Consider the following 18,718-nt stretch of genomic DNA (forward strand, 5'->3'; position numbering starts at 1 on the left):
ACACCTGCCTGCTTGCTGGGGACACAGGCGCTGCCCAGGGCCTCCCTAAACTGCAGGATGTGGGGTTTGGCTCACCAGCAGCTCAGACACCGCCCGGCTTCATTTTCGCAAGAGGCACATCACGACCCACGGGCAGTTCCCAGGCTGGCGCGGCATCGCAGTGGCACACACCATCACACCAACCCCACACGAACACGGGGCTGGGGGCCCCAGCAGCAGGCAGCGAGCCCCCCAGCTGCCGCAGGTCTCTGCTGTCACCAGACACAGCTATCCAGAGCGGGACTCCTGCTTTGGAGCGCAGGGACAGGGCTGTGGGGTGCAACGCTGAGCGCAGTTCTGGAGCGCAGAACTGTCGCTCTGGGAGGGAGAGTGGCCAGGGGCTCCCCACAGAGGGAGACCTAGCACAGCGACACCAAATTCTACCAGAATGGAACTTAAAAATATAATTTTAATGTTTTAATGTTTAAGATACACCATCTGTTTATGCCACAGCAGGATCCCACAGCCTGAGTTAGCACAGAGGTCAGAAGCGGGCACAACACACGGCCCCACTCAGCAGGCAAGCACGGGAAGAAAGGATCAGTGCTGGCGCAGGGTGGGGGTAACTCCAGCGGGGTCATCCCTGACCACACAGTTGCCCCAAACCAAAGCTCAGGCTGAAGCCTGCTCAGGAGCAGCACAGGCTGCATGCACAGGGTGTGCACACAACCGCACAGCTGCACCCAGCAGGCACAGCCCCAAACAGACAGATCGATCCAGTACATTCTCCAATTGAAGCTCTGCAGGGAGAAAAGGCACAAACCTTTTGCCGCTGTGAATCTCATCACCCTTCCAAAATCCCTTTTCCTCCTAGAAATTGCTGCCTCCCCGGCTCAGGAGCCTCATCACTCACGTACACAGGCAGCACATCTTGAATTATTCATTGATCCTCCCCCAAAGAGCTCGAAGAAAACAGCCAGGAGGAGTTGCACAGAGTAAGCATCCTCGTTGTGTTTCCTGAGCAAGGAACCAAGGGCTTTCTGAGACACCCTCACATGCCACCATCCATGGAAACACTACGTGGATCCCAAACTCAAAAGGCAGATGCCTTTCCCAGTCACCAGGACGTGTCTCTGACAAGGCAGGGACAGGCAAGTTAAAGTGCATTAAAGTGCTCCAGTCAGAGCAGGAGATGGAGACACCTTAGGAGCGATGGTACTCAAACTGCTGGAAGCAAACAACGAGTCCTAGCAATCCTGGGCGCAGGGCTGGGCTTTTCACAGCAGCCACAGATGCTGCCCGGTGAGTAGGAAGTAATCCTGAAAAGTGTAGTTTTTATTCTTCTGCTTTCTGGGGCAACCTAAACGATGTAAGCGGCCATTCAAAACAAGGACTCTGCTGCTTCCCAAAGCAACTCCGAGCACAGCCCTGCAGACTATCTGCTCTCCAAGTGCAGCTCACAGTTTGCCTTTGGAGCTCACTGTTCCTTGCATATTATTCCTGCTTTACCTGCGCAAAGCTGACTGTTTTGCTCACTTTGACCCCCTGTCAGGAGGCACGCGGAAAGACACAGCATACCTGGAGCTACTTTGGCTCTGCCAGGCACGTGCTTTCCAAAGCAGCTTTTTAACACCTCTTTATCCCAACGGAGACCAGCCAATACTCACACACCCTTCTGCAGGAGAAGGCAATTCTTCTGGTCTGGCATCCATTGCCAGCAATGGACACAGGGAGTTTGGTCAAATCAGTCTCAAAGCAACCTGGGAAGTGTGGCAATACTGGAAGCACTTGTAAATGTCACCACGGATGGCTGCCAGAACATCCTGCTTCAGCTCCCTGTGGCATGTCCTCCAGACACTGCGGAGCAGAGCTGATTCAGCATGGCTTGGGAATGAAAAACGAAATGCAGTTCCTGGGTGCCCTGCCGTCACCACTGCTCAGAACGTGCTCTCGAGCAGGCAGTGGCATCCACAGCCGGTGGGACACACCTCCTGGGTGCGAAACCACTCCATCATATGGCTGGTGTGGCCTCCGTGTCCGCATGTCAGGCAGAAATTAGAGGAGCCTCGCACCGCCACATGGCAGATAGCGCACTGGAAGGTGAAGCCCTTGCAGATGGCACACTGGGTGCCACGCACCTCGCTGCGGCAGTGGCTGCAGTACACGCCGAACTCTGGTGGGAGGAAAAAAACAGAGCAAGACAAACAGCGCTAGCAAAATTGTGGACAAAGAAGCCCTGCATACAGCCTGCTGTTTGGCAGAACGCCCCTGAGCCCACTGCCCGAGAGATCTGCCTCCAATGTCCTTCAGGCTGGGAGAAAGGTATCTTAGAGAGGACTCGGGTTCATCTCCCTGTGGGAGCAAAGACCCAGGCAAGCAGCGTGCCGGGCCACAGCCTGGCCCACCAATTCGCCTGATGGCTGAGAACACGTCAGGTTTCTAGCTTGAGACAAGCTGACATGTGCTGTGAAGATGAAGCCTTCCCACTGGTCTCATCTGCCTCACATTACTATGCGGCGTAACCAAGAGCAAACCAGAACGGCCTTTGTTTCTCCTCATGGAGAGAGCACAGAGCGCACTCAATGAGGGCAGTGTCAGGACTATTAGTCATGAAGGAGCGATGGCAGTGGTTGAAGTCACCAGTGTCCCCAGGAGGAATCCCTGGTGACCCATCGGACTGTAACAAGAGCTAAGCAAGCAACCACTGCTCTTCGGGCATGTCTTACCCACTTCCCTCCTCCCAGAGGCCTAGGAAGAAGACATTTCAGCAGCTGTCCTTAAGCAGCAGTTCTAGGCAGCAACACTGCTGAAAGTACTCTGGGAGAAATGCTCTGTTTGCCTGTCTCTTGGCTAACTCGTCCCCAGCTGGAGATCTTGGTGATTTGATGCACGCACTGTAAGGACGCTTCAGCCCAGCATCAGAGATTGGGACAGTGCGTGCTTGGGCTCTTATTCAGAGGCAATGAAGAACAGCCACCAGCATAAATAGCTGAAAATTGTTAGCGTAGCAGTATAACATCTCTCCAGCAAAGCTGGAAACTCATATAGTCTACAAAGCACTTGAACTACCATCTGCAAAAACCTCGTCTCCACACAGAGCTGCAAAAAAGGCAAAAACCATCTGCTGGCAGAGCTAACTTCTGGGCAGACTGATGGAGACTTCTCATCCCCCTCTCCTCATTGCATGTTCCCAAGCCCCTGAGGCAGAGCTGTGACTCTGCCTGGGCAGCCGGAGCAAACCGGAGCAGGCGCTCACCAATTCCTTTGTGGGGATCAGGAGGACAAGAGACAAACTTCAGAACCTCAGCCCGCTTCTCTCGCAGGCCCCAGCGATAAAGGATTTCTCCATAGCACTTCTTAAAGTCATCAAATTGCTGTGTGTTGGCAGGATCCAGCAGCCTAGAGGAATAAACAGGCTTGTCATCCACCTGACTGACTTCTCAGAGAACCTATTTGCAATTCTCTTCCCAGGGATGCCTTCGCAACCAGTTCCCATTGCTAGAAGAGCAGCAGATTACTTCCCACGTGCTGCTGAAATATTGCTGAACACTAACCGATCCGGCCTTCACGTGCTCTGCACTCGAGGGTGTGGCGAATGGGTGGACTAACGCCTGGGGCTCCACCACAGCCACTTACAGATGTATCGTGTGCAACTCCAGCAGAGCTGATCTGCAGTATGAAGCTTCTCCAAATGACACCTGAACAGAACGGTCTAGGAGCAGACATGCTACTTCACGGCACAAACAGAGGCCTGGCTATAGAGTTCAGTTGGCTCAGGCACACGGTCATGCATCCCTGAATACCACTGAGGCACGCTATAACCTACCTTTTGTTTTTCTCATGCTGGTCTTTCTCACGCTCCCGATGATCGGGATACATTAGGTTTCCGTAGCGGAAGTCATCCGGAGAAGACTCGCACCAGGGAGTGGAGGCCTGCTCCGTGTCTTTGTTTGCTGCAAGAAGCATAGAATCATGGAATGGTTTGGGTTGGAAGGGACCTCAAAGCCCATCCAGTTCCAACCCCTGCCGTGGGCACGGACATCTCCCACTGGATCAAAGGCTCCAGCCCCATCCAACCTGGCCTTGAACCCCTCCAGGGATGGGGCAGCCACCACTGCTCTGGGCAACCTGGGCCAGGGCCTCCCAACCCTCACAGGAAAACATTTCTTCCTAAGATCTCATCTCAACCTCCCCTCTTGCAGCTTAAAACCCTCTCCCCTCATCTACCAAAAGGCTTTGAGCACATCTCAGAAAGCAGAGCACCCATGAGCACGATCCTCTCAAAACCAAGGTGGGGAAGGAGACATAGATCACAAATTAGCACTCTCCACTTTTTTGCTCTAAGACATGGCTGTGTCACCTTCTGCATTTCTACAATAGCTGCCTTGCCTCGGAAAATTAAGCGCCAACCTCTACTTGCCAGTGCTTCCATCACACCGCTGGTGATAGCAAGTGAACGGGAATCACTATGTAGAGAAATCTAGTACAGAGGAATCCCTTTTGCCTTTGACTTTAGACAATAAGTACGCAGGCAACTGATCACATGGAGTTTGCTTGGGAACGTTACCCCTGGCAGGCCAGGCTCCTCTTTCCTAGACAGGGAGGACTCTCATCACCAGGGTTGCTGTTACGTAAAGGGGCCTCTGTATGTAAGGTGCTGCCCTGGAGGTAGGGAGAAGATTGCCAATAACCAGTAGAACAGCAGCTCCCATTACCTCCCATTCTCTATTCTTCCCTGTGCAACAGATGCCATGATATGGCACTGAAAAGTTACAGCTTTGGTGCTATCAGGGGTATCAGGACACGCATATTGCTGGGAATCAGCCACCAGCTTCAACTCTGACATGGAAGCCCTGAAGAGTGACTTGTCTTTGACACAGCCCAGCAGAAAACCTCAGTACGCAGGCATTCACACACCAAGAACCCATCCTTCCTGACCAGTGCTGTTCTTCCAGTGACAGAAGAACACACAGCATTGCTTTTTCTCCTGAAACCTGTGGAATTAGCCAGCTGATAACACTGTGAGGCCGCTCTCAGTAACTGTTCAACAATCGTGGCAATCGGGAGAGGTATCTCAACACTGGAGGAAAGCAAATGTCACTCCTGTCTTCAAAAAGGACAAGGAGGACCCAAGGAACCGCATGCCAGACAGCCTGAGTTCGATCTCTGGGAAGCAGATGGAGAGCAAATCCTGGGAACCAACTCCAGGCACACTAAGGACGAGAAAATTATCAGGAGTAGTCGGCATAGGTAACAGCCTCAAAGTGTGCAAAGTGCAAGGCACCGGGCAGCATCGAGACAGTCACCGAGTGCTTGCCATAGCCAGGCTGGAAACAAAATGGTACCAAATGGTCCCTCTCCACTTGTCTCCAACTGGAAAAGGCAGCAGTGGGAGCTCTTAGCTCTGGGTTAACCTCCAATCCAGAGGCCTAGCTGGGTGCGTCTTGGGTGTTTCTAACAGTTTCTCCAAAGCCCAGTCCCACAGCACGCTGCAGAAGTCAGATCATGCAGGAGTGCTGGAGCATCAACATGGTTACTGCAAGCCCTGCTCACTTCCAGCCATGGAGTCACATCTCCTTGACCAAATCCCAGAAAGCTGCTCTGGAAGAGCACATCTGCAATCACAGTCAGTGCTAACTCCCTTCTACCTCTGCCACAGGAACCATCTAAAACCTAGGTCAGATGGAAGGTAGACTCCTCTAATTACCACCCAGGTCTCGGTACCTATGCTCCAGCCTCCGGTGCCGAGTCCAGGATCTGACATGCTGGAACAGGAGCCCGAGGAAGTAAAGCTCGGCTGTTGAGGAGGGAAGGAGAGGAAATCACGTCACCTACATGAGAGATCTTCAAAGGTACCCAAGACAAATAAGAAAGAAACGATGGTCATACATATCGGCTGTGGGAGGCCAGGATGGAGGCACGCTGAGGAAAGGGGCCGTAGGAGTTTGGGCACCCCTGTAGCCTGGATTGGGCTTCAAACACGCTGCACAGCATGGCCAGCGTCTGCACATCGTGCAGCTGCGAGTAATGGGCCAGCCTGTGAGAGGAAGAGACAGACAGAGTGAGATCAGTGGCAAAAGTAGCAAGACTCCAGGGCAAATCATTTTGAGCCTGTTGCATAAATCAATTTGGGTCACGTTACTGCCCACAGGAGGCAAATGTGCTCTGCAGGACTGGGTTGCCTTTTCCATCACACCTTTGAGAAGCCAAGTCTTCTTGAAAACACTCATAGCCTAACAGGCAAGAGAAAGATAGAAGTTCTGGGAATCCGGCAGAGCTTGTGATCTGATTACCCCCAGTTTGTGCAGCTTCAGGAACAAGCAGAACTAATTTTAGCTGAATGTAAAGCTGGAGCCATTAGACTTGCTCCCAGCCACCACGTGTCTTTGACAAAACCCTCTACGTGGAAGCGTCCTGCATGTAGATCACAAGGCAAAACCCCACCATGGGTTTTCTGGACAGCTATGAAGCTCCCGGATGGCTCTGAAGACTCAGAGCAATGAAGAACTATCCGTGCTCCCTTCCCACTGCTACCACACAGCAAGGAAGAGCTAGGTCAAGTGACACTATGCAAAGTACACCACATGAATCCTGTGCCTCCAAATAGGGTACTTAGATAATACTGATGATCGGTTACGACCCCTCCTGAACAGATTCACTGGCAGGAAGTCATTTGCAGCTAACACTTGTCATTAAGACTACTGGGACAATTTCCCATGCTAGGAATGCTATGTGGCAACAGTGAAGGTGAACTAACCAGCTGCAGCAACACTCATTTAGGAGGTGGGGAGCAGAAAACCACAATCTCTAGGTTAAGCACTGTGGGCATACTGGAAAGCAGAGCTCTAAATGGCCTGTTGCTAACCAAGGAAGACCTGGGTGCTCGATAGGAGGACAAATGCTGCCTCCTGTATGTCATAAACACACTTGCAGCTTCCCTTCTTCATGCATCTCAGGCTTGAGAGAGGGAAAAAACACAAGCTGTGGCACTACTCCAATTAAATGAATGCCACACAACGTACAGTTACGGAAGGCTCTGCTTCAGGAACCATTCCCCAACCCCTCCCCGGCATTCAGACACCTACAAGGACTCCAGTAATTGACGTCCAAATGGATGTTGTGCCCAAGGTATCTCCAAATCTGGGTCAGACTTCGGTCCAAGACAGAGATCAGTGGCTACCATGGCCAGTGACCAAACCTGGCAGACAGGAAAGAAGAGCATCAAACCTACAATTAGAAATAACCACACTCCCAGGGCATAGGCGTGCACAAATTCAGTCACAGACAGGTAATAATGGAGCTTGCCTGTCCTTTTTTTTTTTTTTTTTTGCACTGGCAGAAGGGAGCAGTTTCAGCATCTGTGTCACAGATAATATACAGAGTAATAGAAAATCGAAGCTTTCCCTGTCCCACTGGCTTTGAGTTTGGGTTAAACTTTGAATAACAAGAGTCTAGTTTAACAGGCCTGTTGGGGTAGCTTAACAGACCTATTAGTGCATTTTATATTCACAAACCTTGAAAGGGTTTAAATTTGCTACAGTTCTTGAGTTTGGAGATGTCTGGTGGCAGAAAGTCTACTTGTGAACCATTACTTGCATGCCAAGTATGTCTTGATTAGCTGAACACCTTTGTTCTCCTAGCACAGCCCAGAGCAGACAGGAGTATAGTTTGTCATTCCTACTCCAACAGTTTAACTATTTCACATGGAATTTCTCCTTCATTTATTACCCTCTACTCTGAAAACAGTCCCATTCTTTCCAGTGTTTATACCAGTGATCTAGGACTGGGTTTTCTGTCATGCCATTTAAAATGAGGCACTTGGAACATAACCTGCAACCCAAGCCACCATGTATACTAGGAACAAGGGAAGCTGCAATACAGGCTAGAATGACATGGGACAGGGAAAAATAAGCAAGAAACAGAGGTATCTCAGAGAAATCTTGCTGAAGTTATCCTACTCAAGCTCTGGTCCAACATGGGCAAACCAGACAAGAAGATGAAGCACAGACAAAAGGGAATGAGACCTACCTTCTCTCTCCTGGCCTAGAGGACCACCAAGAAGCAAGACAACAGCTTGAGCTTGCTCCTGCTTAGATCACTTATGAGTGATCCCTGTCCAGATCTAGGAAGGGTCAAATGCTCAGGAGAGGTGCGCAGGCTCCTCTGGCAGTGCCAGCCGGCCCTCAGCTCTTTTAGACATTCCTCAGTCCCATCAAATGGTCTGCTTGTTGTGGTGGAGTAATCATGTGGATCAGGATGGGCCACAATAGCGATTTTCTCTTATTCTTACATGAATGGAAGTTGCCAACCCTGTTCTGGAGCTGGGTCTCTGGGCTCAGGCTCTCCTGAGGAGAAGCTAATTGCAGTTAGCATCCAGTGCCAGCAGAGATGAATGCCGAGCAACGGGAATGATTACTTAAGTAAGACAAAATCACTGGTCAAAATGCTGACAGCAGCTCAGCAAGTGTGCACAGTTACTCCATCTTCTGACTCAAAACTAGGCTGCATTCCTCTCTTTGCCTGCAGGAATTCCCTAAAAAATGCGCTTCACTCAGTTTGGCAAAGGGCATAAACCAATCTGCTAGCAGTCCTGGGAAGGAATGTCCTACTGTCAAGAGTCACTGAGATACAAACCAGCTCCAAGGCCTTGATTCACTGTCAAGAGTCACTGAGATACAAACCAGCTCCAAGGCCTTGATTCACCGTCTGGAAACTCCCTGAAGCAATTCCTGAACCCTGGTGGTTGTTTGGATATCAAGGCAACTACCCCTACTGTTTGAGGGTAGCACAGCATACTGAGGGCCGACTCAACTTCATACCTGTACGAGATCTCTCCGTCCCACAGCCAAGGCTGAGGCAGCATTCTTCTGGCAAGTCTCCTGGATGTTATTCACATTCAGTCTAAAAAGAAAGGAGACAGCTCAGCTCTGGCTGGGACATCACCTACAAAGATGGAAAGGGATGGGGCGAAAGTAATACCGGCAGCAGTGAGCACCCAGAACTTCCTGATCGATCTGAGCCTGCTAGCATGGCTAGGATCCCATCCCTTCCTTCTGTTATTCGGGGATCACTGCCATTCTTCTCCCACTATTCATCTTCACTAACACATTGCACATTAAATTCAGCTCCAAATTAGCTAGGACTGATCCTAAGAAGCACCATTTCCAAGGAGATACCAGTCTAAACTTGGGGCAGGATATCACCAAGTCAAGATTCGTTCTTGTCTGTAGAAGCTGGTGCCACCAGTCACACAGTCTTGTTCCCCTTCAGCCTATTGCTCTGACTGACCTGGAGGGAGACAGCTGCGAAGCGGCAGGCTGGTTTTCAGCCTGTTCCCCAGCAGGATAACACACCTACTGGGAAGTCTCCAAGAGGCTGGCAAAATGAGCTGAGGAAATCCACGTGGGCTTTCCTGCTTATCATCAGAAATCTTCCTGAGACAATTGGCACTTCTGCTGCTTAAGATCTTATAGCAAATGGGAAAGGGTCAGACTGTTTGCATATGAGACATCCAGAGAAGAAAGTCCAAATGATCCTTTTAAAGAACATTCTTTTTAATAATACAGAAAAGAGAGAAGGAAGACTTCTTTTCTCTCCCTGCCCCCAAGAAGGGAAGCCTGCTTCTTCCCTGAATGTCCATAGACTGGAAATTCTGCAACAAACCAGACGGCATTACCAAAGCTAAGGAAGGAACAAAAACAGGAACAGAGATTTTGTAACTATCTCAATTAGGTAGTTTGGACAAAGAAGGCCCTCCCCCTTTAAAAACAAAAACAAACTACAGAATTTCTCCATCCTTTCCATTAAAGCAGAAGAGGCTGTTGCACAGACAGTGGCATGTACAAACGATTCTCCAAGAGGATGAGGCATTCCAAATACCTCTGAAATGAAAAAGCTTACGAACTATTAACAGTTTTATAGTATGGAAAGGTGCATTTATTGGGATTTTTAAGCTTGTAAATTTAAGTACGGAGTTCAATGTGAGATTTGAACAGAATTTGTACTGACAGTTTCTTTCTTTAGCTGACAAAACCCTGAACCTGTAACAGAGGCGGTGTTGATGCTGGAGCAACAGTTCAAACTCTGTATATAATGCCCTTTCACAGATTGCTTCCATCACACTTTTCAGATCTACAGGAGACAAGATCCCTCTCACAGGCAGAGGGATACCATAAAAAAGCAGGAGGGCAAGAAGAGAGGAAGCAGGAACAGAAACATTCAAAGGTCAGCACTTACTGAGGTCTGGATTAAAGCACAGCAATGCCCAAGACAGCTGCTTTCATTTGGGAAAGGAGGCCAGCCTGAATGTACTTACATGTAGAGCTCTCCCAGCAGCTTGTGCACAGGCAGCAAGCAGGAAATATCTTGGATAATAACTTTCCCAGCGGCTTTGATGGGTCGGTTGTTGGCATCTGTCCCCTCTCGTTTGCTTTTCCACCTCCTTGACTTCTGCAGAACAAACGGCAACATGTTACCGGGAAGGAGGACAATAGGCTTCTTGGGCCAGGGAACAAAGCACGAGGGTGAGGAACAATGCAAGCAGCACCCAAACCTGCCTTTCAGAAGGCTCTGTATTACCCTGGAAAACATCCATGACATGACCAGGAGAATAAGCATCTCCATCTGTAGGAAGTGAAAAGCAGGTCAAGGCAGTGAGCTCAAGGTCAAACTCACTCAAAAAGTATTTTGTGAGTTCCCCCGTGAGAGCCAATAACAGAACAAATCAGCATCTGGATGCCAATCAAACCTGGGCAAGTTTGACAGGAGGACGGCCCAATTACCTTTCTGATGAGAGAGTCTGGACTGGGAAGCCTCTGCACACAGACCACAGCTGGCTTCACAGAATCACAGAATGGTTTGGGTTGGAAGGGACCTTAAAGATCATCCCGTTCCAACCCCCTGCCACGGGCAGGGACATCCTACTAGACCAGGCTGCCCAAGGCCCATCCAACCTGGCCTTGGCTTCAGCCAACATCAGCAGAGACGTGTGGGAGGCAGCTTCTGCTTGCCCTCAGCTTCAGGGCAAGCTGACGTCTCCAGACCGTCTCTTTAGGCTCATCCTTTCAGTGTTTGAGTATCCCACCTGCATTTAACAGCAGGACAGGGCTCCCACCTCCTGCTTTATCAACAGCTTCAAACAATCGGCAGATGATAAAGCAGGGCCCAAGTTCTCCTAGCAAGGATCCTTAGCTACCATGCTCACAGGTAACTTACAGCTGGCTCAGGACATAACTGGAGGGAGGCAGGGAGAAGAAAGGAGAGGAATCAACACAAGGGAGCAAGACCAAGAAGCCAAGATTCCCAAATACTCACTGTAACAGACACAGAGGTCACTGTAACACCAAGCTGCGTAAAGCTACCTTGGCTGTGTGAAACACCGTAGAGTATTTGGCTAGTATCCTGGCCTCTTCCAGCTCCTCGCTCTAGGAGGGTGAGGAGGAGGAAGGAGTTCTGCTGAGGGAAGGTACACAGCATTCCTAAGCGCAGGGAAGGATGCTTTGCAATGCGGCTCCCCCCTCTGGCTGTTCCCTCACTGACACACAGAGCCAAAGCTCCTGGTCAGGCTCAGGTGCCGAGGGGCTCCCGAGGCTCTTGTAGTGGGACTTCCTACACCTCTACCCAAAGCAGAACAGCCCTGTGTGATGGCTCTGCACAACTCGCACGAGGCAATGCGTCCGTGCTCCTAAAGAGCAGGCTGGGCTACAGGAAGGGCAGGAGCATCACTTCTCCTGTGGATGTCAGGCAAACTCTGGGATGGCTGGATGCCAAACTGCCTATGACCATGGTCCTGCAAGCCTGTGAAAACCTTGGCAGGCTTTATCGCAGACAAAACGCCCTTAAAAAAACCCAAACACTTAATAACCTTAAGAAATTAATTCCTCCTTCACTGCCTGCCTGGACCAAACTGAGGCCAACGTGCTGAGGAGGTCTTGCCATGCTGAGCGTACCACTAGCACATGCCACGAGAAGCAAAAAGGATGTGCCCCCAAAGCCACTCTAGACACTGGGGGACTGCAGCTCAGAGGCTCAAGCAGAGGCTTGACAGCAAGTGAAGAAGGCATTTCACACACAAAAGAGGATTTTCCAGGGATGGCCATGTGACAGAGCATCACAGGTTCCCCTGATCTTGCGCTGCTGCCCAGAGTAAAGAAGCGCAGAGCGCGCTCACTGCCCAATACTGAGGTGTCAAACGCTGGTGCAAACAGGGCTGTCAGCGTTTAGTGCTACAGAAAAGCTGGCTGACTAGGGCATGATTCCGTTTGCTGCCATGTCCTCTCGAGTCCCAATTCATCCAGGCAGAATTTGCCTGCAGTATTTATCTGCTCCATCGCTCCGAAGCTGAGAAGCGCGATGCAGTGGGAGGTGGCTACAACGTGGACAGGTGGGAGAGCAACCTCTTTTTGGTCCGTTCATTCCTAATTCAAGCACTGTCTGGATCAGCTGCAGCTTTCTTGCCATCAGGCAGGCAACACCTCTTTTGATAACACCTAAAAACGTAGTTACTCTTCTTGTGCTGAAGGATGTGGGCTGTATTACAACAAGGTTCCCAAATAACAGTGGCACCTGTATCTCATTCTCTGTCAGAGCAGCCAGGTGCTGTCTCCTAGGTGCTGCTGTCAAAACCAATTCTTGAACAAGGCTTGGGAGCCCCAGCAGGATGACATGCCATCAGGGCAAGGGCTCAGGCACTGTCCTAGAGGGGCTACCAGGCTTCTTGCAGCAAAAGCTGTGATTTGTGCTTTGTCTGAGCAAGTATTTGAACCCAGGCTTGCAGACGTAGAACCACATTCTACAGATCTATCACCAAGGGCTTCCAAGAGCCTGGCAGGTAATTGGGAGAGCAACTTGCCACCTCCTGACCATCCAACCTCGCAGCCAATGGAGAGTTCCCTCTGACTGAGGCAGGTTCTCCACCCCGTCATGGGGAACAGATTCAACCTGCTCCTGCCCTCTGCAAGAGCAGACAGAAAAAGCCTCCTGACAGGCATCTCAAAGACTAGAAACATGGACAACACAACATCACTTTCCACAGGTAATTCAGTCACTTTTTTTTTTTTTGAGAACGACAACAAATGAGGATGAGAATGGAAAAGAGATCCCATGAATGGTTTCCACTGCTTGCTGTCAGCGTATTGCCAGACACACGGAGACAATAAATGTAGCAGAACCCCCTGAAAACTTGGACTCACAATGAAATCTTACTGTTCTCTTCCTCTTTGCACTGCCTAATTACTGGCAAAATGGGAAGCCCTGATTCCTTACCGGTGCAGTTCCAGAAGCAGAATCAGTCAATGGCCATAAACCCAGCCAGTACTACACTCCGTGACCACTGCCTCCTGCCCCTCAAGCTATGACACAAGAAAATGACAAACCCAAAGGTACAGTCATCATTAAAAAATGTCTGGTTTTCACAATTCAAGTTTGCCTCATCTACAGCAATAAAGTATTAGAAAAAACTACGACCAGAAGTATGAGAACCACCATGGATGACGTAAAGCTTATCCCCACTGACAGCAGCAGCTCTACTTAGAGCCAAATAATTGGTGGCATTAATTAAGGGAGTAGTTCTCCAGCAGGCAGCATTCAAGCACTTTGAACAGGGATTACCAAAGGCAAGGAGAGCTCTAGCTTGGGTCTGTCTGGCCAAAGTCCACCATGAGGTTTCTCTCTCCCTTCTGCTTCACCTCTTCACCCAGGAGAAACTCCCACTACTGTTACTTAAATGTGTCACTGAGGGTCACAGGCATTAGGGTGGAACAGAAAATAAGTCTCTTTCTAGGGGCTGGAGCACAGATCACCGAGTGGAGCAGGGAAGAGAATGGTGGGAGCTGAAGCAGAAATCAACATGCATACACCAAGCTAACTACTGGCAGCTGAAAGGCAAAGACACAGGTCATCTGCACTGCCCTAATATTTCTAGCTCTTTCTGCAGCCTAAAATCAATGCCAAGGAGAACTGCATCTACCCAGCTGTCTCGAGGGTTTAAGGAAAGGAAGAAAAGAAAGAAAACAGCTACAGTGACAGAAAATTAAGACTCATCACTTCCTCAGAGCACCAGAAGGAAGGAAACTAGAGCATTTATGACAATCATGAGGTTGGAGGTGACAGCGAGGAACAGCACTGAACAATGACTATAAAAGCCAGCCTGCACCTGCACTACCATACCCACGGCTGCAATTTGCTGCAATCTGAGGTGATAACAATGGCAGTAAATGGGTTACATGTAGAAACAGATAGCCCAAGAATAAGCCACCAACTGCTTCGTAGCAACCACCATCACTGCATACTCAGCAGAAGTAGTTAAAAAACACCGCATGCCTGCTTGGCAAGGATGCTGAACATTGGGTGTGTGCATCTTTGGGTCCTGCTGAGGCAGGCAGCACTGTCAGCAGCGTCATGAAATGTAGCGCCTGTTTCGCATAAGCCTAGCAAAATTTCAGGGTTCCTGGTATAAACCAGTGTTAGTAGGGGAAAGGGGAAGGTTGTGTAAAGAAGGGAACAGATGTTGACTATTAAGCTGTAACAGGGCATTTACAAAATCAAGAGTTAAACCTACTCAAAGTAAGGTTCAAGCTGCTTCTAATATTCTTGGTTTTAAATAAAATTTAACAATTGCTGCCTCCCTGCAGAAAGCTTCGCTCCTTCATTCTGAAAAACGGCCTACAGATTAACTTCCCCATGCAGGGCATGCAGCATTGCCTGGATTTTCTCTTCAAAATAAGCAACATTTACTATTTCCAGCATCTCCCACAAAGGAGCTAAAGAAAAAAAAAATATCTGAGGCACTTTGGAATCAAGTGCCCCACAGCAGGAATATTTCCTTATAGCTTCCATCAAGTATAGCTGGCACCTGCCCTGCCTGGAACACAGGCATTTCCGAAGTAGAGGCTGGTCATTACCTAGGAAGAAGAAGGAATTATCCCTTCTTCTAGACTTGCTAAAGTTCCCTGAACACTTTGGGCCATGCTGAGCTCTTCTTCTAGAAGGAAGACATGTGGTCTGCAGAAATAATCCACACCTCTCTTTGTGCAGTCCTTTGTTTTCACCTTGGGCACTACTGCCCACTTTATAGAGCATAATAGCCTCTTCCAAAGGTTATCCACAAATACAATCAGCTCTTCAAGACTTTGACTAACGCACATATCACGTTTAAGTAAAAATTGCACAGAATTCTAACTTTATCACACCACTACTTGTTTCTCCTTCCAAGCCAGTGGTAAGCGTGTTAAACTGTGGCCCTTCGTGCACCACAATTCACCACACCAAAAGCTGGCAACTTCCTTCCATGGTCTTCTTTCTTCCAGATCTGTTCCTGATCCACAACAGAACTTAATTTCTTCCCTTCACTGCTCACATTTCTTTATAAGCTCTTTGCAAAAAACCTTGATGGAGTCAAGTAAATTACTTCTGGTTTCTTTCACCTGTTATTTCCTATAGTCTTTGAGTGGATGTAATTAGGAAGGCTTGATCCCACTATACCAAGTTAAATTAGGTGTTAGAGGATTCAATTTTATTCCCTGCTGTCTTATGAAGAGAGAGCATGGAGAGCAGCTGCAGAAAACCAGCAGCTCACACAGACATTAAGGAAAACAGACCTAAAGAGATCATCTTTAAATTGAAATGGAGTTTCTAAGCTTTGCTTGTGCCTGGCAGATGAGTGATGAGATAGTAATTACCCAAATTTACATCACAGCTTGAGCAACGCTGGTATCACCAAGATGTTCACATGAAGCTTGAGGGACGTGTGGATCTGACAAATGGAAAGCGACTGTCAAAGCAGTCTCAGAAGGGCAAGTGCCAGGAGGAGGGAGTACCTGCCAGGGGGGCTGGAATTGCAACCACTGAACTGAGTGCAGTGTGGTGCAATTCCAAGGGCTGGAAGAATAGCACGAATTAAGGAGAAATTCTATTTATTGCGTCAGCGAATAAGACTTTATGGCGCATTGCACTGAGAACAGGCAGCTCATTTTAATATGACAGATCGTTGTCAGCGACTCAACCAGTTTGCTTCTTCCACAGCTCTTATCTTAAGTGATCCTCCTTCTCCAGCAAGGGTTCATCTTTTTCAGAAATGAGGTGCTCTAATGTCAGTTTCATTGGTTGATGACACATAATAATAATTCAGCCTCTCTGCAGTGCACTCTCTGCTTCTCAGAGGCTGAATCTTTCTTACATTTCAAATTACCCCTTGGCATCCTTTCCTGACCGTTAGGCCAGGTAAAACAGGCGTTGCTGCAGGTCAGTATTTGTGCCCTGTGAACCAGTGTCTGCTCCTGTCCACTTACACGTGCACTCAGTCTCACTGAAGCCCCAGGCCCTGCGTGCAGTGCAAGTCCCTCACCTCTGTGCAGGTTACTCAAAGGCAGGCAGGTGGCATTTTATTCTTGGGCCCTTGGGCAGAAGACAGGGTTATATCAAGGACAGTATTAGCACAGCGCACAGTACCGGGAAGTCGTTAATTGCTTGTATGGACCAACGTCGCCGGGCAGAGCGAGGAGACATCTGTATGTGAAAACGTTATACCCAGGAAAAGGGAAGAAAGACACCAAGAAAATTAAAGACAAAGGTAAATAAACTGAAATGAAAAGTGCCCTGAACCAGCAGAGTAAAAGATACTGTTCAACAGTTCTGTTACACAATGAACAGTTGCAAAACAAGGTCCCCCCCTTTCACCCCCACACAATTGTGCTGCACAACATTACCTACAGCCCTGGCAAAGCGAGGGTTGCTGTGCCTGTGCCCCGCACCAGCCTCTGCGGAAGTCTTCCATCCAGAGGAGTTAGTACTACAAGAAGCTCCGAATTGCAGTGACGTGACCTTGTTCATATTGTGAATTGACACCAGAGCAGAGGACAAGCCCCTGGTGCCCCACACGCCAGGCTCCTACTCTGATCAGTTTTACTCCTCTTGGCAGAAGAGGAAGGCACCTAAGCCGACTGCATCGTTTTTAACACAGCTGTCCAGCACCTTGGCATAGGAAGCTAAATAAACACTGCTGCTTACCCAGACGTCCCTTTAACATCCAGCATTCTCCAGGATTTCACTCACTGGAACCTGCTGCAACTGTTCACTTTCATTTTAAACAATGAAGGCCACACGTCAGGATACCAGAGGGGATGTAGAGACCCTGCTGCTTGGCAGGGCCATGTGCAAACTGCCATTATCAGCTGAAGAACACATTCAGGTTGAGCAAGCAATCAAATTCACTGATTGACTATGCAGAATAGCTCCAAAGTAGGCTTTCATTACAAACTTGCAGACATTTCATTAAGTACTCCATATAGTATTACAGCAACAACAAACGGAATCTCTCAAAGCACATTACTGTGCACTCACTTGAAAAAGACATTTCTGTTATAGTTCTCTACGAGTCAATACAATAAAAAGGGGAAGAACAGGGTTCTTTGCGTCGTGTGCAATGTTTTTTACATTTCTTTTCAGCTGACAACAGGCAGCCAGGACCATTAGCCATGCCTTCAGCCCCTGCCTTCCCTTGCACGTCACTGCTGGGAGAAGCAGACAGGGAGCCGAGGGGCAAGGATGGCTTCAGGGCTCCACAGAAGGAGCGAGGAGAAGACTCTAGCCTTGTGCTACACGTTCCTCCACCAGGCCCCACTGAGAAGGTGAAAAGGATTAGTAGATGGGAATTTGGTACGGTGGAAAAGAAACAAAACTAAGCTCAGTTTGCCTACAAAGTCCTGCTCTCCCATAGGCAGCCACTGCTGCCAATCTACATTCCCACATGTGAGAGGTCCACAACCAGGTGGGCACCAGGGAAAGCCTGAGAGATGTCCTGAGAAGCAGTGGTTTCCAAGACCTGCCCAATTCCCTGACAGGAAGCATGAGGACACTGCAGTCATCACCTCTACACTTGACTGTCCCTATGTCCCCACTGGGAGGAGAAAAACCACAGTCACACACTTCCCTGAGGAGAAACCCAGGCCTGAAACACTGATGGCACTGCCACAGTACAGATCCAGCTTCTCCTTTCTGCTGATTACTATTCTTTAGCGGTATTTTTTTTTCTTAGGAGTGAAAAACAGGGAGGAAGAAAGGAGGAGTGTGCATCTGTGAATAAAAAGTGAGAAAGATATATATATATATGTGTGTGTGTCTCAGTCTGTGTGTACAAATACACACCCCCCTAAAGGACAACAGAAAGGCTCAGGGCCAGACTTGGTTTCAATATGGTTTACTAAGATCTCTGTTGGGTTCAGCAGCGCCCCTTTCTTTAGGGGAAGCTGATGTTTCCTGTTTTGTAGTGGGCAAATTCCATTTGTTTTCTAATGGCAGTGATGCCAGTTGTCGCTCCATGGGATTTAAATACCTGGTTATCGCTGACAAACTCAGTTTGGGGGCTGAAGTTATACAATATGAGAGTTTAACACTCAAAGTGTCTATTTTTATTTAATGCAAATATAAAATCCAAGCTTCAGAGTCCAGGCTTTTTAAAATCCTCACAATGACATAAAAATACACAGCACTGAACTAACAGAGGCCGTGACATCAGCTCCCAAAGAATCAGAAAGGGAGATATAGTTATGTTGTTTTGGTTTTTTTTGTTGTTTAAACTATTTAATCTGTAAAAACACTGGAGCTAGCTCCCTGCCAGGGCCCTTACACTTCTCCCAACCCAGCATGCGAGGAGAGAACTTGGCAGCTGGAAGGGGAACACAGGAATTTTCTCTGGCTTTCAGCAGACGTGGCTTCACACAAGCTTTGTTCTCTTGACTTTTTT

At 48.8% G+C, this 18,718-nt stretch overlaps 1 protein-coding gene across 2 annotated transcripts in view; it reads right to left on the minus strand.

Annotated features, from left to right (window-relative positions):
• Positions 1–430: 430 nt before the first annotated feature.
• WDR59 (WD repeat domain 59) overlaps positions 431–18,718 on the minus strand; it is a 49,361-nt gene continuing 31,073 nt past the window's right edge. The window contains exons 19-27 of one of the 2 annotated variants that reach the window (XM_054078819.1): positions 16,426–16,482; positions 10,295–10,428; positions 8,799–8,880; positions 7,065–7,177; positions 5,869–6,016; positions 5,704–5,776; positions 3,806–3,932; positions 3,236–3,378; positions 431–2,152 (exon numbers count right to left, since the gene is read on the minus strand). In XM_054078819.1, the coding sequence (XP_053934794.1) occupies positions 1,917–2,152; positions 3,236–3,378; positions 3,806–3,932; positions 5,704–5,776; positions 5,869–6,016; positions 7,065–7,177; positions 8,799–8,880; positions 10,295–10,428; positions 16,426–16,482 (1,113 nt within the window). In that variant the 3' untranslated portion in view covers positions 431–1,916. The remainder of the gene's footprint in view (positions 2,153–3,235; positions 3,379–3,805; positions 3,933–5,703; positions 5,777–5,868; positions 6,017–7,064; positions 7,178–8,798; positions 8,881–10,294; positions 10,429–16,425; positions 16,483–18,718) is intronic. The other variant, XM_009569954.2, reaches the window with a different exon arrangement.

The sequence above is a fragment of the Cuculus canorus genome, chromosome 13 (genome assembly GCF_017976375.1).
Source record: "Cuculus canorus isolate bCucCan1 chromosome 13, bCucCan1.pri, whole genome shotgun sequence".
NCBI lineage: Eukaryota > Metazoa > Chordata > Aves > Cuculiformes > Cuculidae > Cuculus > Cuculus canorus.